The following is a 24,797-nucleotide window of genomic DNA, read 5'->3' on the forward strand; positions in this document are numbered from 1 at the left end:
GGCGCGGAAAGTTGGAGTAATACAAGCTAGAATTGATTTATTGCATCATAAATAGCATGTAATAAGCACGTTTTGTACTTGAAACTCTAGTAGATTCGCTGCAGCGTCGTTTGGGTTTATTCTTGGGCCTCTAATCCTAGCACTAAGACTACGTTTTTCACTCGGGTTGCCTCTAGTTCCAGTACCTTCAGTACGAAACGATTCTTCGCTCTTTTCTGTCAGGACTCCTGCACTCATAAGCTTGTGTAAGGGTCAACGATCCCAGCCAACAGCCCTACCCTAGTCAGTTTTCGCTGTGTTCGTTACTGGCGCATCTTTGTGGTCTGCTACTTCATTCTGGTCCGGTGGACGTTTCAGGGACATTCCAGGGAGTCCTCAAGTGATAACCGCACATCCTTCTTGCAGCGAAATCCTCTTATAATGACGCAGCTCACGTAACAGACTTCTTCGTCACGAAGTTTATTACAAACTGTGTACACTGTGTCACATAACTGGAGAGTTGTCCCGTAGAGACCTTTACTGGTTCATGTAGACCATGTAGAGAGAAAATGAAGAGTCATGGGTAGATTCGGACGCAGATACAGCGTTGACATCCACATCCTCACGCTATCCGCGCATATATAAGATCCGCAGATATCCACTCGGATTTCAAAACAGTATATTTCTATCCACAAACCAGGATGTCATGCAGATATTCTCGCAGATCCGGAGATATAACCGCACCCGCACACACCTCTAGTCATGGCATTAAACGGGAGTGGGCTTCTTATTCCTCTGGTCCAAGTATAAGTACACTGCACATCCCACTGCGAAAAGCTGCAAGCAAAGTAGAACATACTTCAGTGACTACGCATATTTTACAAACGGCTCATTCTGGGAAATCGGTTGCTGTATGGGAAACTGCTACGTTGTTGCTCTCCCTACGCATTTAAACATTCATCAGAGATATGCCCTAAGCGATCCTGTAACGCTTTGGTACTGAAGACATGGCTGGTAATGAAACATTGTTTCGTTCACAGAATTGCATGCAGGTGACCTAAAGGCAGGTTATACATACCCATGGAAATCTTGTACACCCACGAACTACTTTAATCGTAATCATGTTCACTGGTTCATTCTTTATGCATCCATCACATCATCATTAATCCCATCAACCCCAGGGTAGTCTGTGCGATTAGTCATTAATTAGTGGTACTCGAGTAGTGGACTCCATACTTGTGGAGCCACAATCTTCATATTATTTTTAACTCCTATATCCAATCCACCATGTCTGTGCGGAAGAGGTTCATGCCCAAGGTCGCGGACATGTCTCCCTAAAGTGCGCTTAGCCTAACAGCACGTGTTGTGTAAGTAAGACAACTTTGCGTTTGTACACGTGTATACGTGAGAGGAGGCATGAAAACCCAAAAGAAGGGGGAGGACAGGAGAGAGCGAACGCTTATCGCGGGTCACTTCCTTTCGATTACATTACATTGAGTGATGTTGAGTTTATTGGCCTTGATACCTTTGTATGTTTTATGTGCTTGTGTACACCTGCATGTTTTTTTACTGTTCGTGTATAATGGTTTTGTTATCGTGTGCTGCCGCAGACTCCAAATGTAAGGGTGGTGTTGCCCTAGTCAAGCAGCATAAGCTGCTTTTTGGCCGCCCTCCGCCAGTTATGCTACGCATAAATGGAAATAAGGGGGGAAGGGATGATGATGATGATGATAATAATGGCAACGACGACGATGATGATGATGATTGGTGATAACGAGCACTGGGTGACGAGCTTGATAAGGATTCTTCAAACTGTTTCATCGCTTTCAAATGCCACACTTCTTTTTAGACGAGTATCGCTGGTGTACAAATGGCATTCTCAAAGCCATTTGACGCCATGCCATGACGATGACGACGACGACGACGACGACGACGACGATGATGATGATGATGATTGGTGATAACGGGCACTGGGTGACGAGCTTGATAAGGATTCTTCAAACTGTTTCATCGCTTTCAAATGCCAGACTTCTTTTTAGACGAGTATCGCTGGTGTACAAATGGCATTCTCAATGCTATCATAGCTCCGACACTTTGTTTTCACTATTATTGCAGGGCGTCAAACTTTTTTCTTATAAAAATGGTGCATTGCACTTTAACGAGGCTTAGTGCGTATAATGTTAGTATTGGCCCAGAGATAGTCTACTTTTTGTTTCCTCGTTAATTAATTAATTGAAATTAATTGGTGACCCTTTTAACTGCAGGGACTATAGCAAAACTGTCAATGGCGGAGAGCGGGAAGGGGGTCTTCGATTCCCTTATCCGTGATTATGTACCTCCTCTCAGTTCTTTTTTTTCCCCCGGTTTTAAAAAAAGCGCGCCTGAAGTTTCGAAATACCGGCCGACAGCAGTACAAACGCGCACGGAAAGAAGTGATGTCTTCGTCCGTCCAAAATTAATAGACCACTTTACTGTTTACGAACAAGAGGCGCCATCTGCGCATGCGCGGAGTTGGTGTGGGCAAAACACACTGAGCGCAGCCGTGCGAATGCTCTCTGCAAGTGAGACATCGGCAGTGTTGCACTGCTACACCGCTCTCGAATGTCTCTTTCCACAATACCCGAATAATTTTCAGCTATGAAGGAATCAGACAGGTGTCGCTACACGACCAAGTTGTTTATGAACGGTATACAACATGACGATCTCTTTGCGCTACACGTCGACAACTGGACATCCCAGCCACAACAACAACAACAAATAAATTAATGGTAATGAATGGGGAAATTCGCCACATAAGGTGCGGCCCACTACCCCAAGGCACAATGGGCAGGATGAGATGTGTCCTGATGATGGGTGATGAACGATGCTAAATAGGGGTCGATAGTCAGTGCAGTCAGTAAGACATCAGAACGGTAGGCAAAACCTCAGCACACAAAAACACACACGCAGCACACAGGTCCGCAGGCACATCATATAGGGTAGAGAGGAGACCAGTGTCCCGGAGAAAAATCTTGAAGTACTCAAGAGCTTGGCGATGGACGATCTGGTTAGACCAAGGGCCGAGGATGGTTGCCAATCTGTATTGTGCGGCCGTGATCGATTGCAGGCGACACTGCAGAGCTGCTCTTTGGGAGGTGGAAAGATGGCAGTCGAGGAGCACATGCTTGGTATCCGCCGAAACAGCACAGCGAGAGCAGAGCATAGAGTCGGAGCGGCCGATCAGATGCTTGAAATGGGGGGTGAATGCAACCCCGAGACGAAGCCTGTGCATCAGCGACGCAGAATGGCGAGGCACACGAGAAGGCATGGTGAAGCCAAAGTCAGGGTCAACTTCACACATCAGAACTCTTGATGAAACGTCACGAGACAATTGGGCATGTGCGAGAGGCCTCACCACATCATTTAGGAAGGTTCGCCTGCCGCCTTTGGGGAGGGTAATCCGCACGATTGATCGGGAATGATACGCAGCTGCTGCAGCCTCGTCAGCCTCTTCATTGCCGCGGATGCCGCAGTGTGCAGGAACCCACTGGAAGTATATAGAGTGCCCGCTGATCTCAAGACGGCTTAGTTCCTCCAGTATTTCCACAACCAGTGGCGCAAGTGATCCACGAATACCCATGTTCGCTATACACTGGAGAGCTGCCTTGGAGTCGCAGTATATCACCCAGCTGCTGATTACGGCGGATGGAATGTGTTTGAGGAAGAACAAAATGGCATGCAACTCTGCAGACGTGGATGAGGTACGGTGCGAGAGACGGTATGCGTGGCACGACGACATAGTCGGAATTGTAAAGGCAGCAGAGGAGCCGTGTAAGTTGGTCGGCCCATCTGTGAATACTGCAGTGTGCGAAGGGTAACGGCACTGCATCATGTCTAACGCAAGTTGTTTCAACACGGGTGCTGCAACGTGATTCCTCTTGCTCTTGAACCCAGGAATGGTAGTAGAGATTGTAGGTATCGAAAAGACCCACGGAGGGGACCTGGGTACGACTGATCTGCCAACAAAAGCCGGTAGCAACGGCTTTACAGCAGCCACAAAATATGCCGCCGATCACAATCGTATTGTAGTTTATCTAATATTTTCGCCGAGCCAGTTCACTGCTGATATTATACAAGCGTACGAGTCATTGGAAGCACGCAATTACTTCACCTTAGGCGAGCCGTTTGTTCGGTTCGTTTCTGAAAACAGCGCTGATCTGCTACGGTGTACCGGTTCATGCTAGCGTCGTTTATTTGTACACAGGCATTGTGAGGGGTCGAATCTCACAAATTCGATGTCAGGGAATCTTTCCGTTTGCCTGATCAAAACGATCCAAACACACAAAAACGATACACAATCAAACGGTTTTTTCCTTCTGCTCTGCTTCTCGTTCGCTAGCGACAGATTTCTCCGTCGCCCTAAGGACACCGGCGGCGGCCTGGATGACTCCGGTACACAGCAGTTTTGTCCAGAGCTTGACGGCCGAAATTCACCAAGACTGGCCCCATCCACCCGAGGGTATGGACCGCGACTTCACTCTAATCGAGCTAAAGACGGCTTTGAAACTTGTGAATGTGGGCTCATCCCCGGTACCAGATAACATATCACTTATGCCGCACTGCGAAACCTAGACGGCCGGTCATTCCAAGCTCTCCTTCATGTTTATAACACGTCTTGGCAACAGGGATCCCTACCATCTACCTGGAAGAAATCGTTAGTCGTTCCCCGTCGTTAGTCGTTCCCCGTCGTTAGTCGTTCCCGTTAGTCGTCGTTAGTCGTTCCCGTCCTGAAACCAGGCAAACCACCAAATGCCCTGTCCTCTTTTCGCCCTGTGAGCCTGACAACTGATGGAGAGAGAGAGGGAAACTGATTGAGAGAATGGTTTTGCATCGTCTCGAGTGGTGGCTCGAAAAGCTAGGTGCGTTCCCTCACGAAATGGCAGGCTTTGGTCGCCACCAAAGCTCCATGGCTCCAGTTCTTGACCTTGTTTCTACAGTCCAACATGCTCGTGCACATCGGCGGATCGTTGTATCAGTTTTCCTCGAGATCAAGCGCGCCTATGATACCGTCTCGCACATTTGTGTGCTGCACGCCTTGCGCTTTCTTTGGAGTACCTGGTCGACTCTTCAGCTGACTTCACGATTTCCTTACGAAGCGGACTGTCGCTGTGCGCACATCCCACGGCGAAAGCCCTACGCATCCCGTTCACCAAGGCGTACCCCAAGGAAGCATTCTGAGTTCTACACTCTTCAATGTTGTAATGGCATGCCTAAAGTCGATAATTCCTCGCAAAGTAGCATCCTCTGTGTATGCCGATAACGTTGCCCTTTGGACGGTAGGCAAGTCACGACCAGCCATTCAGCGCCGTTTGCAGCCCGCATTAAATAATGTCCATCTGCGCCTCACGCGACTTGGGACTTTCGTTCGAAAAGTGCGTCGAGCTCCCTTTCACCCGCAAGGCTATGGGAAATTTCCCTCTTAGGGTTGGTGCAAAAAAGATCGAGCCTGTACGTTCCCGTCGCTTCCTTGGTGTGGTCATGGACCCCTGACCTGCGCTGGGCTCGCCATTAAGCACATTGAAACCAAAATGCAGCGATGGCTTTCTGCAGTTCAGCATCTTTCTGGCTTAGTATGGGGCTGTGATCAGCGCTCCCTTCTAGCCGTTCACGCGGCTTTGGTGAGGGCGACTGTGCTTTACAGCCTTCCAATCTTGCACAGGATTTCCACAACGTCATTAAATACCCTTCGGACACTGTTTGCCCGAAGCCTTCGTCGCTGCTTTGGCGCTCCAAGAATGGCTGAGACACGGCAAGTGCTGGCTGAAGCTGGTGAGCTCCCAGTGGAGGTTCTCCGTGAGCTTGAAACGGCTCGACACTTCCTACGTTTGCGTGCGCACATTCCCCGTCACCCATTCCTCAGGAAAATTCGATACCGTCCTGAAAGTGCTTTCCATCACGTAGCGCAGAGGACACGCAGGCTCTCACTGGCTTCATATCTAAGGACGCCACACCGTCGGACTCCCCCTGGTCTCTGCCTCTGCCACCCACCTTCGTACGTCTTCCGGACCCCCTCGAGGAACGAAGAGATCAGGTTCCCCCTTAAGTCCTTCGAGCCCATTTTTATGCTCTGTTAGACGCGAAGTTTTCTACCTCTGCCGCAGCATATACTGATCTCGAAATGTCAAGTCCGCCTCGGCATTCGTCATCCCGGCCGAAGGCGTAGTGGAAGAACGTCGCCTTTCGCACCAAACCTCATCCACAGCTGCGGAACTCTATGCCATACTTTTCTTTCTGCAACACATCGTTGATTTTACCCCGCGGGAATGGGTCGTGTTCACTGACTCTACATCTGCGCTGCAAGCAATTGAAACTTCTGGCATTCGAGGCTCATCCGCACCGTTGGTGTTGGATGTGTTGATGGCTTACAACCTTGTCTACGAAGCAGGCCACAGGCTGGTTCTCCAATGGGTTCCAACCCATTGCGGTGTCGAAGGTAACGAACAGGCCGACAGCGCCGCAGAAGCAGCTCTCAGTCTCAGAGACGGACGCGTATTGCGCTGCCGAGAGGAGATCATCCTTCAGTCCTTCGACGCCTCGTGATTCCTCTGGCTTCTCGCCAAAGGACTGCTGACATTCTTCCCCCAGCCATGCTGAGCAGAGTTGATCCAGCGCTCGCTTTCCGCATGCCTCGACATACCTCTCGTCAAGATGCCGCATTAGTTCATTGAACGCGCCTCGATATGGCTTTTACAGCGCAGTGGCGTTGCCGCTTGAGGCAAGTTGACTCTCCCCAATGCAGTTACTGCGGTGCTGTAGAAGATCTTTATTTTTTTATTTATAAAAAAAAAAATAAATAAAGATCTTCTACAGCACCGCAGTAACTGCATTGGGGAGAGTCAACTTGCCTCAAGCGGCAACGCCACTGCGCTGTAAAAGCCATATCGAGGCGCGTTCAATAAACTAATGCTATCTATAGCATATTCTATAGCACATTCGATCTATATTCGATCTATAGCACATTCTTCTCCATTGGCCAGACTATCAACCTTCCCGAACCGTACTCTCCGGATCCCTCAACGAGCTAGACTCCCACCCCCTCTCTCACAAAACTGCTTGTTCCCTGGCCACATCCAACGCACCAACGCTCTGCTCTCAAAGGTCTCGTCACCTTTCTGGATACCATCGGACTTCGATCCATATTGTGAAGGGGCGCATTATTTCATTCCCCGCATCGCCACCAGCAATGGGGTAGAGTATCGCCCCTGGCGATGAAACTGTGGGAAACCCAAGTGAATAATCCCAAAACGGTAGCGGAGAAGGCTGTTTATTGTGTGGCCGTCAGAGCCAGACTGGGTAGCCTCATGGCGGCCAAAACCGTCGAAGAATTTTAAAACTCGCGCTTTGCGATGTGCTGCTGGTGGCGCATCCACTTCATCTTCTGCTGTGTGTCGCTACAAAACTCCTCATCCATTATCTCGAAATAAAGTTGCTGTTGTTGTTCTTCGTTCTGGGGGGGGATCTATTTATTTTCTCCCGAAATGTCAGCCAGAATGGACGCCTTGCTATTCCTTATTAAATGATTCGTTAGTGCGTTAGCCCTGCGGTAGTTAAAAGTAAGGCGGTGGGGGGTCAGAGATCTTCCGCCGTCCCACACACGATGTCACAGGCTGCTGAGGAGACCGGTATCACTCAGGTAGTGGAGAAGTGCCGCGGTTACGCCACTGCTCCGTGTGCCAAGTAGTGTTGCGAGAGAGATGGAGTACCCGAGGCTGGTCAGGCGAGACTTGAGGTTGTCGCGGAAGAACTTGGAAAGGCGGCAGTCGAGCAGAAGGTGACGAATATCTGCCTCAACGTTGCAGGTAGAACATAAGGGTGTGGCTTTCTGGTCCATTTTCAACAGCAGTGACGGAGTGCGAGCGACGTTGAGGCGGAGCCGATTAATGACAGCTTCTTCCCTCCTTGAGACACGGTCGCAGATAGTGTAGTCCATCGTTGGGTCAATGGACCTCAAGAATGGGTTGGTCCTGGCAGCGTCCTTGGCAAACAGCTTGGTATTGACAATAAGGTAGCGGCGTCGCTGCAGTTGGCAGGCGGATGTCGAGATGCGTATTCCACCAACCGGCTCTAACGCATGGGCACGCTTCGCCACGGCGTCAGCGCGAGTATTGCCAGAAATGCCGACACGGCTCGGAACCCATTGAAACCACACAGTGTTGCCCGAGGACAGGAGCTCATTATAGATTACGAGGGTCAGGGTATGCACGTCGCAGACTATCTTAACAGAGAAAGGTGTCAGGATAGCTAGGGCCGCTTTGCTGTCAGTGAATACCGTCCAGGGGGAGAAGCAGACATGTGCTTCAAGGCAGCAAGATAGCATACAGCTCAGCTTCTTCAGATGACGTTTCTTAGGGAAGCAGACACGCATGCTCGAAGTCGTCGCTAGGGACATAATACGCCGCCATCGACGAACCTTGCCGCACTGACCCGTCAGTGTACACCTCCGTTCGATGGCTATGGAAGGCATGAATGTGGTCCAGGGTAAGTTGACATGCAGCGACAGGTGGTATGCTGTTTTTGTTATCAATGCCAGGCACAGACTCATATACGATGGGCTGATTCAGCGTCCACGTCGGTGGTGCGTATGCAGCAGAGGTGGCACTGTGAGGGATGTAGCTGTTAAGACGAAGCAGAGCACGACAGAATGCGGACGACGGGGAAGTTACACAGATATCTCACAGGTAATGATGGATATGTCGGCTGACGAATCGGGCGTAAACACCAAGAGTTTCGTTGTGGCGCAGAATGTGGGCTAGAGGTTCTCGCGCCTCTGCCAAAACAGAGGTCTCTGTTGTTTTAGGCTTTAGGAGTAATGTCCTGTCACCAGAAACACTGAGCTCGTGCAACACTGGTAGACTGTATCTTCAGGTGCCGAGGACCAACGAAGAGTGGACCTGGCGGAGGTCAGCACTGGATGGGCCCCAGGATGATCCACATAGATGTCGAATGACATTGACAAACTTGTTTGTGGTTGACCAATTGCGCGAATTTGCCGTGCCCACGTGAGCCCGCGGTCAATTATCACGCAAAGATAGCGGACGTGTTGGACAAAACTGCAGAGCAGAGCCCTCCACAAATATTGGGTACCTGTGGAAAGAGCGGCGCGTAAACGCCATCGCTGTTATCTTACTTGGCGAAATGGAGACACCACGTTCCGCGAGATAGGAGACCGTGGTGTCCAGAGCTTGCTGCAAACTATAATATCGTCTGTGTAGAGGGTGATACGGGTATGGCTAGGTAGCTGTGCTGGGAGTAAAGCCATGACGACGTTCAATAAAAGTGGACTCAGAACGCTCCCTTGTGGGACGCAACGCTGCACAGGGTAGACGGCGCTATCACCCTCAAGAGTGCGCACAAAAAGTTGTCCGTCAGTGAGGAAATCCTGAACCCAGAGGAGCGTTCGACCTCCCACGCCGGCCTCTTGAAGTGACGCGTCAGCAGCGCTGTGAAAAACACTGTCGTAAGCTTTCTTCACGTCAAGGAAGACCGCGGCGGTAAGCTTGCCTTCGGACTTCGCTTGTTGCACCGCCGCCACTAGGTCGATGATGTCGTCCGTCGCAGACCGACCTTGACGAAAACCAGCGATAACTTCCGGGAAAAATCGAATAGACTCGAGATACCAATTCAGCCGTGAGTGCACCATCCGTTCCATAGTTTTCCAAACACAACTAGTAAGGGCTATTGGTCGGAACGCGTCCAGATTGTGTGGCGACTTGCCAGCCATAACCAATGCCAGCTTCCAGTCGCTTGGGACAGTGCCACTCTGCCAACTGTCGTTGTACGTGGACAAAAGAATCTCATGAGCAATCGGAGGAAAGTTCTGAAGCGCCTTGTACGTAATTTGGTCGTGTCCAGGAGAAGTGTGAGCAGGGGAGTTTCGGATGGCAGCCATCATCTCTGTTAGCGAAAAAGGATCATCAAGAGCTGGATCTTCCGACGACTCCAGGGCTACAGGAATGTCACGCGGGATGCGCGTTGCGCAGAAACTTATGAAAAGTGATTTCAACCTCTAATCATATGACAAAAAGTTGAAAGTTCGACATTTCCTGCTTGCCTCTGTGTTGCTTTCGACGTCCTGGCTGATCGGCCTCTAAACCTGTCTCTGCGCCAGATTTTTGCTCAACTAGTATTAGTAGTACATTCCTACCAAATTTCTGAGCAAAACCTGCATGGCCGATTTGATTTGTAATATTAGTGCTTTCCAGGGATGGGCAGTATTTAAATACATTGTAATTAAAATATCATTTAAAATATAAATACATGTATTTATATTTTGTATTTAAATGCAGACTCGAAAAATTTATTTATAATTATATTTAAATATAAAGTTTTGGGTATTTATTCTTGTAAATAATTTATAAATACTCCTAAATACAGAATGTACTGACTCAAATCTTAAAGTTGCCCTGCATTTGACGGGAAGAAGGGCGAGTTTGGGGCGCAATTATGCCGGGTTTGCGCTACCATGCGCATGCGACAAACAATTTGAGATGGCGAGTTTTTCACTGTTGTTGGGAACAACGGTCGCGACTACCCCATTATCTTGTTCTACGAAGCACCTTTGTCAAATTTAATACAAGCATTTGTTCATCTGCACCTGTGGAGATGCTATTCTCCTTTGCAAATCTGATTGTACGGCCGAACAGAAGATGCCTAAAAGAAGCAGTCTTCGAGAAACTTCTAATATTAAAATCGCCATGATAATCTCACAAATAAATGCTATGTTCTTTGCTGATTTGTTCTTATGATCATCGTTATTTCTGTAATTCTTGATGACACCTTCCTCACAGTATTTATGGTAGTAGTTACGGTATTTAAATACTGTATTTATAATTTGTAATTAAATACTCATGTTGAAAAGTATTTAGGAAGATTATTTAAATACCCCTTTCAACAAAGTATTTTGTATTTATATTTAAACAAAAAAAATGTATCTATGCCCACCCCTGGTGCCTTCAAAGCTAAAAGAAACGGACCTGTAGGCTTTGTGATCTCCCGAGTGAATTCGAGCATTTGTATCAGAAGCAGGCGGCCCACGTAGTCCCTCCATGACTGAATGCGGCCCGCGGACACGAAGGAGTTCGGCACCCCGAGTGTACACTTAAAAAAAAAAAAGAAAAAGAAAGGATGATGAGATATTGCCATGGTGATGGGAATAATATACAGGGTGTCCCAGAAAACGTGTCATTGAATTATAATAAAAAAACTACGCCACCTAGAATCATGCGGTCAAGAGCATTTGTTCTAATTAGGTTTTTGCCACCTCCTAATGTGAATATCATATACTCCAAGTTTAATTATGTAAATATTTGAGAACTCAACTCGGAAATTTGCCAAGTAAAGGTCACTTTTTTTACCCCACCAATATGAAGAGCGTGCCGAATTCACTCAAATTCATGATAATTCACGGTGATATTCACGAGCTATCCCATCGGAAAAAATAGCCGAATACCATGCTTTTCGGAGCACCCGACCATAGCGCGCGATGACTTTTTGAGCGCAATCCCTCTCAGTGCGACGAAAGGAGGTTCCGAAGCCAGCCCACAAAGTGATAGTAGAAAAAGTAACAGTTCCTAAAATTGGGAGAGGGAAAGCATTATCCCAGCGAAAGTCGGACGTGATAAGCCGTGCCTGTTTTATCTCTTTCTGCGATGTCGGGGAGGGCTGGGTTTCGAACCTCCTTTCGTCGGACTGACAAAGATTGCGCTGAAAAATTCATAATTCTGTGCGACCTCCGTACAGCATGATGTTCGGCTATTTTTTCCGTTGGGATAGCTCCTGCATATCCCTGTCAATTATCATTAATTTGACTAAATTAGACACGCTCTTCACATTGGTGGGGTAAAAAAGTGACATTTACTAGGCAAATTTCCGACTTAAGCTCGCGAAAATTTACATAATTTAACTTGCGTTACACGACATTCACATCAGGAGGTGGCAAAAACCCACTAAGAACAAATGCCATTGACCACATGACTCTAGGTGGTGTAGTTTTTTTATTATAATTCAATGACACGTTTTCTGGGACACCCTGTATAGTGACGTTAGCTTAGGCTATTGACAGTACTTTGTCGAAGGCGAAGTACAACGTTGCCTCGAATGTTTGCAAAAATCGCCCAGGGTGCATTATTTCACGCGCAAAACATGCCGCTAAAATAAGCAGGCAGTTGCACAGAACGATGCATATCTGCGAGCATTTGCTTAAAGCAAGGATCAAAACGCGCTTCTGGCAATGTATTGTCAAGTTTCTGCACAGGTACGTCTCCATGATCGGCTTGAAGTCAAGAGAACATTGAGACAACACGATTACATGCGCCAGGTCCCAGTTGTATACGATCCACTTCAATGAGTTGAACATAGAGGCATATGTCTTACTTAGATGACATTTACATTTTGTTCGTGAATGACGCTGTAGGACAGCGCAGGCGCAACGGCTCGGCCATGCACACTTTAAGCATGCTGTCACCGAGATAAGTGTACGCATGAAGATACGATACTAAGAAGAAGAGAGCGTTCGATTTCCCAAAACGCGAACCTCAGGGGAACACAGTATCTGCAGCGTTGTTCTTTCTGTTTTTAAAGCAGAAGTCACCAGAAATGTTCTGCAGTCTCTTTGGCTGTTAAAGCACACCTTTATTTTGTAGATTTGTTATCAAACCCGTCTTGGCGTGCTGGTTATCACAGGAGAATGTGCGCTGAACTCTGATAATTCCCCTCCCTTTCGAGTTTCATTCCTCCTCCCATTTACACGTGCTCAAATGCACAGTCGGCTTTCCTACATGCGGAAGGGTCGTTAGGCTGAGCCTTCTTTAAGTGTGATGTCTCACATTTTTGTCGCACTTTCATGCTCTCGGGAACAAAATTTGCTCGCTGCATAACCAAGACATTCACTTTAGGTTCCAAACATGGTCCCCCTAATTGTGAAACTGCAGTGGAAAACTACCTAAAGCGGATAGCTTTTGATGCATAAGACAGCGAAATCACGATGAAGCGCGAATTCTACTTGTGTCCCATTGAGTACAATGTGCAAGATTTCAAACGCCGGGGGAACAAAAGCCTGTATAGATATACGGATAATTCTTTTTCGGCATAATTTCTTCTACATGATCTCACAGGATCCAGTGTGCAACCAATGAAAAGTGTCAACGTTGCCTCCAAAATGAAATTTTACGTTTCTTATGCATTGCGTCTATGGGTGTAATGCAGGCGAAGCACGCTTTAAGTTTTTGTCCGCGAATCTTGGGCATGACAAATAAACTTGCATACACTGTTTGGTCTTCCGATCCAAATGAATAGAAAAACACGAGAAGAACCCATGAGAAGATATGGTCGTGAGTTTTGAAGGTTGGCCTTTTGAACTTTTCGATTGCTGTTTACTATAGTGACGTAGTGATTTGCAAAAGATTCCCTCGACCTGAATAAGTATGATGAAAAGGCAGACCAGTCCAATGGCGAGGCTCTTCCCCATAAGGAAATCGCTCACCGCCTTGCCACAGCCCTGAAGAAAAAGAAATTTTATTTCGATTACCTGTTTGCACACATTTTTTTCAGGGGTGGAAATACATGCTCAATGGGGTATGCGATGCACAGTGGTCACAACCAACAGATCAACATGTTGCCGCCCGCCCATCGACCGTTCAACATTCCGGTTTAAACGCGTATGTATTTCAACATGTACCTCAGGCTGAAATAACAAAGACCCCCTGTAGGGGATGCGCGAGGAAAACAGGTGTCAAACATTTTGGGAGGTGTGGGGTGAGTTCATAAATCAGTGGCGGAGCTCCACAGTATCGTGTTCACGTAGCCTAAGGATCGCGGAACCCCAGTTGAGAACCACCGCTATACATCAACTCCAAAAGCGCATTACCAAGCATTGATACACACCGGAGGCACAGACTGTCTACTAAAGTGGTCGACGACGTCTTAGAGGTCTACACATCAGCAGCAGCCCTGCACTGGGCCAGCACATCCTACATCCCGGTCCCAGACTCCCTCCCAGAGGCTCTGCCTCCCCGTCGCCGGCCCTACCCCTGGGCGTGCAGTAACACAAACGGGGGGGGGGGGGGATTTTGTCCCTGAATGTTCATAAACCGACCTTGGAGCCTTTCGTGTGGCTCGATTTGTCCTTTAATCTTACGCGGTAGTTCAGCTCTGGGCTCTGAGTAAACAGTACGCACCTGTGAGTATGTGACGACTTCGCCCGATGTATAGTAGAAGCATCCCGCTGAGCGGTCCATCTCTAGCAGGATGTAATCATCCGGGCCGTGCCCACCGCAACACTTGAGCTACATGAGACAAGTGTAAGTTTTTCTCGTATAATAAGCGCTAGAAATACCAACGTGGATAGCTGTTATGCACACTTATGGAACAGAACTTGACCACATGATACGCTCGAAGCAGGTCATTGGATAGAATGATACCGTTATATCAGTCCTGATTTTTGCAAGGCGCTTTCTGTTTACGCCTTTTTCAATTAACATAGCTACACAAGTGTCACACGGGAGAGGGCGATGTCATTCGGGATGACGGCTGACTAGGAGAGTGTTATGCGGTGAAGTGCTGTAGGGTGTGTTTCCCGAGGGTGTCCAGGTAGAGGTGTCGGCATTATAGATACTTCGTTCGACATTCAACCTTAAATAATGACGTTGCACGTTTCGTTTCTTTTTGGAACATTCAAACGCAAACTTAATTGCACGCAGTAGTTTATCCAGAATCCCAGACAAGGGGGGGGGGGGGGGGTCATCATTACAGCTATGTTATACAAAAACAGGGGGTTGTCACCAAAAAGTTGGGGGTGTTGGGAGGGTCTGAATAATTCACTGGTTGCACGCCATTGAGGACCACCGCGTGCAATTTTCAACTTTGTTTAATGTAATTCTCTTTTCCCCTACTCCACGCATACAAAGTTCTTAAACGGAACGAGAAGTCTCTATAAGTGTACGATTAAACGTTTATTGCTTAACAAACCCGACATGAACGGACCGTGTGAACCTTCTCGGCAGAGGCGTACACTCTTAAAAATGAGTTTCACCGCAGAGCACGCCTCTAGCCAACCATAATCTCCAATGATATCGCTATCTGGCTCCATTTGTTGAAAACGGGAGGCGTACGCCTTTTTTGTGACACTTATGCTGTTCATAATTGTGACAAAAAAGGCGTACGCCTCCCGTTTTCAACAAATCAGGCCAGATAACGATATCATTCGAGATGATGGTTGGCTAGGAGCGTGCTATGCGGAGAAGTTCATTTCTAAGAGTGTAGCGCCTCCATTTGCCTGGGGGAGGGGGCAAGCCGCGAGTACGGCTTGGGGTGGGGTTGACGGTAAGCTGTGACCGCACCATAGTGAGTGAAGAATGAGGCAGAAAGGAAATCAGTACTGCTTGAGTAAATTGAAACATTTATTATGCCCAGCAATTCGGGACAAAACATAAAGCAGGCTTCACCTGGGAAGTAACTGAGCTACAAGTAACTAGTTACAGTGACTAGTTAAAAAAACTTAACTTGTAACTGTAACTAGCTACTCGTCCTGAAAATGTAACTTGTAACTGCAACTAGGTACTTTTCTCAGTAAGTAGTTACTTTATTTCAAAATTGTAGATTTTCACGATCATTTCCCCACTTTGCATTTACTTCACAACTCCATTGAATGTGGGGCTGTCACCATCAGACTACAAAATGACGAAAAAAGCGAACGACAAACACATAGACACAATGAATCTCTGTTGCTCCACTCCAGGTACTAAAGCACATAAAAGAAGTAGGCACGCGTCATGTTCTCCTCCTTGCGTGTTTGACCTCGACAGGAGGCTACCCAGGGTAGAGTCACTAAATAAGCTTCGCTTCAGAGTATCGACACTGAGTTCCAAGAGCGAGCATGCGCCATCTTGTTTCCGCGCCACGGTAGCCACGAGCGTGCGAGTGAAATGTTCTTTTATCTTGCAAGCAGCTCATCAAGGTTGACGGCCTTGAACTAACCTTGACATCCTCGGGACGATCTGGTGGACAATACATGGATTATAGCACAACAATCATCGCACGCTTCTCTATCCCACAGCGGGCATTATGTTACCTGTTTTTGATCCTCAACTGGTGATGGTACCGATGTGGTGCGGAAACAAGATGGCGCTCGTGGTCTCCCTTGAACCTCAGTGTCGATACTCTGAAGCGAAGCTTATTTAGGGACTCTACCCCAGGGACGTGCACTAGCGTGCGTGCGTGTTGCTAGGTTATGTGTGATACTCTCGCTCGGGGCCCTCTCCCCCAGATGCTGCACTGCACGCCCTTGATGGATTCATTGTTGCGAGCATTGAAGAAGAGGTGAGATTCCAAGCGTTATACTGATAAGAAGGCACGTGAAAACTTTTTGTTACATTTACATGTAGGTTCGACGATCACTGGGAGAGGAGAGATCTCATTAGTGCTGCAACATCTCACCCTCGGTTCAGATTCACACGGTTGGAAGGAGCACAAAAAGGAGAGTGCTACTGACAAGTGAAAAACGCCGTGGGGGAAATGAGACGGGGAAATCGTGCTACACCCTCACCTACCTACCGCCATGAGAAGGGCGCATTGAAAATCGAAGAATTCCTGTAGCACATTTTGCTGACACTGCTCTTCATTGGGGAGCAGTACGTTCTCTTTCTTATGGTGATGCTTTTAAATGCATATTGTCACGAAGCGAAATGGGCCGGCGAGTCGTCGAATAAACAGCGAACGGTTTATTAGACTACTTGGTAGCAAAACACAAGAGTGATAGCTCTCTGAACACAACTGAGTCCAAAGAATGAATGCTCCAGCCTGGAGCGCACAAGCATTTAAGCGTCGCGCCGAAAAGTCTAGAAACAGCACGTGCGTTTGCCAGAGAGCAGGCGATGTGTCTGGAAGCTTCTTGCTTCTTCTTCAGCATGCGCCGGGATGAGATGTACCGTTTAGTGCCTGCCCTGGAAGTTTCGCGACGATGATTCGTGGCATTGCCCCCTCCGTAGACGGGGCATCGTCTCGATGCCGTTTCTTATCCTTCTTCTTCTTTCTTTCTTTTTTTTCATGTTGTTTCCTTCCAGCCAGTCTTCAGCCCTACCTGCTGTAGTACGGCTTGAGTCGAACGACGTGAACTATTTCAGTCCTCGGGGGTCGTCGAGAGGGAACGCTGCCCTCAGGTACCACTTCGTAATCCAGGTCTACAATGCGTCGAAGTACTTTGTAGGGACCGAAGTACCGCTTCAGTAGCTTCTCGCTCAGGCCTCGTCGTCGAATCGACGTCCAAACCCATACCAAGTCGCCTGGACTGTAGCGTACGTCTCGTCGGCGCAAATTGTATCTTCTTTCATCGACGCGTTGTTGTTGACCAATCCGTAGTCTGGCCAGCTGGCGGGCTTCTTCTGGTCGCTGCTTCTTCGCGACCTGCTGCGATGGGGGACGCTCGGGGACAGGTCGCGTCGCGAGCCAGCAGAAGCATTCTGCTGCCGTAGATAGTCTTCAATTGCGGCGGGGCGACTACCGCGCTGGGGGCGGGGGGCGTCGGGTGAAAAACCGGGAAGGCCAAGTCGTCGGTAGGGACATCGGCGATAGACGTTGTTGGCCTCTCCGCAGTGGTAGCAGAGCGGTCTGAAGTCAGGAGTCCGCCAAACGTCCGTTTTGCGAAACGGCTGAGAGTGTGGCGGGACGCTCGGAGTAGGTTGGACAGGCAGAGGAGGCGTCCAACGGTTTCCGTAGTACGACGGACGAGTAGGTGGCACCTGTGTCACAGCGGCGGCGTAGGCTGGTCTCGGTACTTCGGCGTCGGGGTTGGCGGTTGACGATGTCTGGATTGCCTGCTGGACCTCGTCCTTAATGATCGCACCGATCGAAGACAAAGGGTCTTGAGCCTTCTCAGGACAGAGGAGAGCTCGTACTTCTTCGCGTACCACCTCTCGAATCAGCTGTCTGAGCGATCCGACGTCGAGGCCAGCCGTCGTGGAGAAAGCCTCGTAGCCCTGCTGTCGTTCGTTGACGGTAGCGCGAGAGAGCAGTGTCCTCTCAACGCGGACGGCTGCGTCCAGAAAAGCGTCGGTCGTGGCGGGTGGATCCTAGGACAGGGCGCGAAAAATTTCTTCTTTCACGCCCCTCATGGGCCGCTGAACCTTCTTCTCCTCGGATGCTTTGGGGTCAGCTCGCCGGAAGAGCCGCAACACATCTTCGACGAAGCCTGTAACGCTTTCGTTTGGCAGCTGGATCCGTCTCTGGAGCAGATGTTCAGCGCGTTCAGCTCGTTGTTGAAAAGCGAACGCCTCGCGGAGTTTGCTTTTGAAGACGTCCCAGGACGTGAGCGAAGTCTCCCGGTTCTCGAACCATGTTTTCGCGGTGCCTTCCAGGGAGAAATAGACGTTCACGAGCTTTTGGTCGTCACTCCAGTTGTTGAACTTGGCGATCCGCTCATAGTGGTCGACCCAATCGTCCACGTCGTCGTAATACTCCCCGCTGAATGTCTTCGGCGACCGTGCAGGGGCTATGGGCGTGGCAACAGGTTGCGCCACTTGGGTACTGGTCTCCGCAGTCATCTTCTTCTTGCGTTTAGGGGGTTCTAATGGACCGAATTCTGCAGGCAGACCAAGCTGTCTTCTGCTTTGTCGCAGTTGGTCTTCCAGGCCGTTGGACAAGGAGTGCCCCGCACCTCCACCAGAAATGTCACGAAGCGAAATGGGCCGGCGAGTCGTCGAATAAACAGCGAACGGTTTATTAGACTACTTGGTAGCAAAACACAAGAGTGATAGCTCTCTGAACACAACTGAGTCCAAAGAATGAATGCTCCAGCCTGGAGCGCACAAGCATTTAAGCGTCGCGCCGAAAAGTCTAGAAACAGCACGTGCGTTTGCCAGAGAGCAGGCGACGTGTCTGGAAGCTTCTTGCTTCTTCTTTAGCATGCGCCGGGATGAGATGTACCGTTTAGTGCCTGCCCTGGAAGTTTCGCGATGATGATTCGTGGCAATATTTATGGCTGAGCTCTGTGAGGTTCTTTTGAAGTTCCAAGCTTTTCAACTCGACTTGTTGGGGAAGCTACACTTGCATGGGTGCCCCAATGTGGGGGTTCCTCTGCACACTTCCGCATGAACTTAGCGGACAACGAAAATCAGGAAAGATGGTGATATTCGGAGGGTAATGGCAGCATCTCTGCCACGAACATCTGTTCGCTAAGTTCCGAACGCACAGAAGAGGTCTCGCAACCTTTAATGCGCTCTATGATTCGTTCTGGAAACAGCGGATTTCTGCAGCCATATTTGCGTATGGATGAAGCTTTGTTTGCGCTACTTGGCTGCAGGCGTTTCTAATTGTTTTTCCTCTTTTTCCTAGGTAACATGTATTACTCAATATATACAGGGTGTTTCACCTACAGTGATAAAAAATTATAACTGGCGACGTACTCGCCGGATGATTGTGGGACTTTCGGCAATTACCTTCTGGGAACTTTTGCCGTCATTTGCGCTTTGTTTTTGTTAGGTCTGTGGTTATCAGTGTTGCTGTTCTAGCGACTTTGTCGCCAGATTTAGCGACTTTCAGAGCAGGTCAGCGACCAAATATACGTGTCTTCGGCTATTTTCGCTTTGTATACAGGGTGTCCCAGAAAACGTGTCATTGAATTATAATAAAAAAACTATACCACCTACACTCTTAGAAATGAACTTCACCACATAGCACGCTCCTAGCCAACCACCATCCCGAATCACAACGTTCTCGTCCCTGGTTTGTTCAAAACGGGAGGAGGAGCCTATTTTGTGCCGTGCATAATGGAACAAAATAGGCTCCTCCTCCCGTTTTCAACAAATCTAGGGCGAGAACGTTGTCATTTGAGGTGATGGTTGGCTAGGACCGTGCTATGTGGTGAAGTTCATTTCTAAGAGTGTAGAGTCATGCGGTCAACGGCATTTGTTCTTACTAGGTTTTTGCCACCTCCTGATGTGAATGCCGTGTAACGTAAGTTTAATTATGTAAATTTTTGCGAGCTTAAGTCGGAAATTTGCCAAGTAAAGGTCACTTTTTTACCCCACCAATGTGAAGAGCGTGTCTAATTTACTCAAATTAATGATAATTGACAGGGATATTCCGGAGCTATCCCATCGGAAAAAATAGCCGAACATCATGCTGAGGAGGAGGAGTGTCGTTGGGAGGAACCCGAGAGGTCTGCCTGCCTGATTAGGCGGCATGTTTCTCGGGAAGGGAAAGGTGGTGGAGAGGAGGAGAGGAAAGGGTGAAGTGGAAGACCGAGCGGAATCCGCTCGGGGGGAGGATAGCTGCGTCCATGGGCCGACTTCAGGGGAACTGTGCCGGCATACGCCTATTACACATCTGAGGGAAACCCAGGAAAAACCCCAGACGGCACAGCCGGCCCGCGGATTCGAACCGCGGCCCTCCCAGTCTCCAAGCGCACGCGTTACCGCTGCGCCACCGGAGCTGGTGGAACATCATGCTCTACGGAGCTCCCTCAGGATACCACGCGATGAATTTTTCAGCGCAACCTTTGTCAGTCCGACGAAAGGAGGTTGGAAACCCAGCCCACCCCGGCATCGCAGAAAGAGATAACACAGGCATGGCTTATCGCGTCCGACTTTCGCTGGGATAATGCTTTCCCTCTCCCAATTTTAGGAACTGTTACTTTTTCTACTATCACTCTTTGGGCTGGCTTTGGAACCTACTTTCGTCGGACTAAGCGCGATTGCGCTCAAAAAGTCATCGCGCGTTATGATCCGCTGCTCCGAAAAGCATGATGTTCAGCTATTTTTTCCAATGGGATAGCTCGTAAATATCACTGTCAATTATCATGAATTTGAGTGAATTCGGCACGCTCTTCATATTGATGGGGTAAAAAAGTGACCTTTTCTTGGCAAATTTCAGAGTTCAGTTCGCAAATATTTACATAATTAAACTTAAGATACATGACATTCATATCAGGAGGTGGCAGAAACCTAATAAGAACAAATGCCGTTGACTGCATGATTCTAGGTGGCGTAGTTTTTTTATTATAATTCAATGACACGTTTTCTGGGACACCCTGTATAACGGGTGTTTCAGTTAAATCCCCGGGCTAAATAATTCGTGAACGGGTGCACCAATCGAAGAACTTTCTTTTTTACAAGTATCTGTCCGATACCACCTACAAGCTGCGCACCGTGTGAATGAGTGGGAGGCGCTCATTATTTAAAGAAAAAGTCAAATGAGTTTCGTGAAAAACATAACTTCTAAAGAAGGGCGCCGTCGGCATTAAAAGGTACTACCCCTTTAGAGACCTTCAGTTGACAACTTTTAGAGAAAAATCTGCCACCGAAGCGGGTCAATTGTTGCAGTAATTAATTGGTCTCGGTTTACATATTTGTGTCGGGGCTGGTCGCGGCGAAGCGCAAAACGACGTAATGCGTTGGTGGATAAGGGAGTGGAAGAGCGTCCTTTTGCGCTTCACTGCGACCAGCCACGAAAAAAAAAAAAAAATTCCTGACGGTCCCGGGGATTTAACTGAAACACCCTGTAGAACTCGCACAGATAAGTGCTGTCAACTTCTTCCGTCAAGAATTTTTCGACTCGCGTCATGTGATCCGACATTCCTTGCGGGGTCCATAACCATCAGTGCGGGTGTCAAATAAATATTCTACGAAGGTCGCACTCGGTTTGGAATATCAAACTCACGTAAAGGCCCGACGAAATTTTGGCAGGTCTTTAACCGGCACACCACATGTAGCACACGAAACCAGGCAAGCAGACCCACTTGCTGCCAGTCATCATGGCAGCAGTCATCATCATGAAGAAACCAGTTCTTTATGGGACATTTACTGCTGCCACCAAGAAGGAAGGAAACAAAATGGAGAAGGAAAAGTGTTGGATACGAGAGTGCCTATCTTCTGTGGCGCCCAGAGTGCCAAAGAGACAACACGTACAGACGTACATGCGTGTAGTCTGTACATGCCTGCAGATAACACGATAGAAAACGAGTGTATCTATACGTAAGAAAAGAGTAATGCTGCCTTCTTGCCGATACCTCCAACCAACTATCTCGCTGTTATTGAAAAACACAATGTGGCAAACTAAACTCAAACAATATGGAAATTATTAATTGCAGCAGTAATTGGTGCGATTGGCGCCCCTCCAAGGAAAATAACTCCGAACGAATACAAGCGATATGCAGCCCCGTAATTTCGTCTGAAACGCTGCAGTGAGAATGGACTTACATCCTGCTGCACCCGGTCGAGAAACATCTCCACAGCAAAGATACCGTTGCGAGACTTGAGGATGAGCTTGCGGAAAGCTTCAGACACGTTCTCTTCCAGCTGAAAAGCTTTCTGTTACACACTGGAAATAAAGTGAAGAGGATGGTATACCTCATAAACGTTGGCGTGTTTCCATACGAGTCCCATGACGGTGAATTCCAGCACCAGAAATACGGCCATCAGCATGATGTACTGTGGAGAAGTGAAAGACCGATGCAACAAGTGCAATTCTGCCTTTGGTTATTAACTTTAATTCATTTCGTTATATAAGGTATTGTAAATTGGATAAACACGTGATGCGCGCGCACAGCGTTTATTCTATCAAAAGCCCCCTGCTTTTACAACAACTCACGAGAAACCACAGTAAGAATCATGACCAGGGGTGAAGCGGTTGGTGGGGCGATGGCTTGTTGACATATACGATGTCAGTCTGTGTTCCACGAACTAAAACAAACCGGTCGATGTCGTGCTTAACAGATGAAGCCTTCTTAAGTACATACCTTGTATTGATCGTCCGAGACAGTGGCAAGTCTTCCTCGGTTAGAGTGCTACGGTGTCTTAACAAAGGACGGCGTCGCCAGCGGAGGCTTTGACAGGGGATTTGTTTTTTTTTTGTCGCAGATCAGTTTAATTTTGTGGTGGTACAAATCGGAACTTCACCGCAGAACACGCTCTGCGCCAGCCAATGTCCCGTTTTCAACAAATTATTAAAGAGAATGATATTGTTCGGAATGGTCCTAAGTGTGTTATCCGACGAAGTTCTGTCTTTAGAGTTTCTGGTGGCATCTTCGCCACCACATCCAACACTTGAAGTTTTCTTAGTGTAGTGTAGAGAAGTCTACGTGCTTCTCCGAATGGAGCTGTGCTCGGATATGTGTAAACTCTGTTGGTTTGTATATTTTTTTATCTGAAAGCATCTCGTGCATATGGATGAGGTCAGGACATAATAGTACCTTGCACTGGCACAAGGGTAAGCGTGTGCACATGCAAATGCAATTTACGCTGCCTGGTTCAGTCACTGTTATCGAGTAAGCAGTGCGCCAGCGGAGCTTCATGAGTAACACATGCCAAAGTGCTCGCTAAATTTTTTCTAAAACATTGAGACATTATTACTTTCTCAGTTTCCGCGACCACCAAACAGTGACGCATGGACTGATTCAAACTAAATTAGTAATCGACGTGGCAACTATATTTTAAACAACAGTGATTTATATTTTGATTATATTTTATATTTAGTGATTTATATTTTACATTTGCAATGCAGTACTTTGTACTGTACCTTAAGTACCAATGATGCCATGCAAAGGTACCATACTTTAGCTGCAATTGCAAAGTGCTTTGCCCATCACTAAATAGATCTGATTGAAACATGTGGACTTACCGTGAGCAGGAGGCATCCGTTCAGAAAGAGGGCCCCACAGCAGCCCAGAAAACCGACGCAGGAAAGACAGGTGCCAACGACGATCGTAAACACCCCTGCCACTCGGTAGTTGTCAAAAATGTCAAAGTTATGTGTGACCTCCTTGACGTCTTGGTCCACTATGAGGAGACAGCCAGCCACGAGGAGCGACAACCCAAGCAACTGTCAAGGGAGAACGGAGCATACATCATGCTGCTTTTTTTTTTTTACTTTTAGTGGATAGACTCTATTGACCAATACAGTATACATGTATTTGTAATTGTCACGTAATATAATTACTCTTAAGGACACGTGGCACCTCTTGATGAGTTATACAGGGAGATTATTTCTGTGAATACCGTATTCTAAAGAGTGGACAGCCTGTATAGGGGAGTTAAAGGATTTCAGGTACTTTCTCCTTATGCCAGCGTTAGGTCAATGCCAATTGCTAACAAATGGATGCCAACATGTTGTCAACTTGGTTATCGTCAGACTATCTTTCTCTAAGCTCTTTCGATACGATCAGTAACATTCTTTCCGTTCGTTTATAATAGGCACTGTTCAAAATCAGTCTCACAATATTAATGATGAAAAGAGCGTATCGAATACATTTACGTTTCCGCTTCAACGTATTTATTTCCTTCTCGCGTAGGAAACAAGGAAAATAAAATCCCTTTTCAACGTTCCTTGAAATGAAACCGGCACGTCATTATTGAAGACGCATAGCGACTGCAGATCTCAAAAGGCGTTGTAACCAATCGTCGGTCACTCACTCGCAAAATTAGTAAGCAAACAACACAAAGCCACGGCGCCGTTTGAATTTTTTTCATACAATACTTGCGCCTTGAGCTCGTGTGCGTGATAGCGGTATATATATAGGTCGTCTTCATCACTGATATGGCATCTCTTACCCACACTACGACGTTTGTGGCGATGAGAGTGAACCGTAGCCACCGGTACCCCATCTCCGTGACCCTGGTGTCAACCGTCACCTCATGGGATCCACCGGCACCCGACAACTCCCTGCGGACGTGTCGAACGGCCGCAAGCATCGTAAATAAAGAAACGTCGCGCCTAGATTCAAAGTCCTTCTTTATCAGACGAGCGCAGCGCAGGTGTGCTACAGATATGAAGAGAAACGGGGTTGATTTCGT

The 24,797-nt window shown here is 47.9% G+C and overlaps 1 protein-coding gene across 1 annotated transcript; it reads right to left on the reverse strand.

The window, feature by feature from the left end:
- Positions 1 to 440: 440 nt before the first annotated feature.
- LOC135394313 (23 kDa integral membrane protein-like) lies at positions 441 to 24,734 on the reverse strand. Its single transcript, XM_064625001.1, has 7 exons — positions 24,555 to 24,734; positions 23,626 to 23,826; positions 22,356 to 22,436; positions 22,206 to 22,304; positions 14,193 to 14,300; positions 13,430 to 13,513; positions 441 to 816 (listed from the first exon to the last, which is right to left on the reverse strand). Exons 1-7 carry the CDS (start codon positions 24,693 to 24,695, stop codon positions 748 to 750), a joined length of 783 nt encoding a protein of 260 aa, XP_064481071.1. The 5' UTR covers positions 24,696 to 24,734; the 3' UTR covers positions 441 to 747.
- Positions 24,735 to 24,797: the final 63 nt, after the last annotated feature.

Source organism: Ornithodoros turicata, chromosome 5, assembly GCF_037126465.1.
Source record: "Ornithodoros turicata isolate Travis chromosome 5, ASM3712646v1, whole genome shotgun sequence".
In the NCBI taxonomy this organism is placed as follows: domain Eukaryota; kingdom Metazoa; phylum Arthropoda; class Arachnida; order Ixodida; family Argasidae; genus Ornithodoros; species Ornithodoros turicata.

Excerpts from the sequence above, each read along its gene's own strand:
- LOC135394313 (XM_064625001.1), bottom strand. The coding sequence starts at position 24,695 with ATGCTTGCGGCCGTTCGACACGTCCGCAGGGAGTTGTCGGGTGCCGGT. Across the intron at positions 23,827-24,554 it reads CCACAAACGTCGTAGTGTGG|TTGCTTGGGTTGTCGCTCCT; the intron begins GTAAGAGATGCC and ends CTCCCTTGACAG. Across the intron at positions 22,437-23,625 it reads ACGGATGCCTCCTGCTCACG|TACATCATGCTGATGGCCGT; the intron begins GTAAGTCCACAT and ends ACTTCTCCACAG.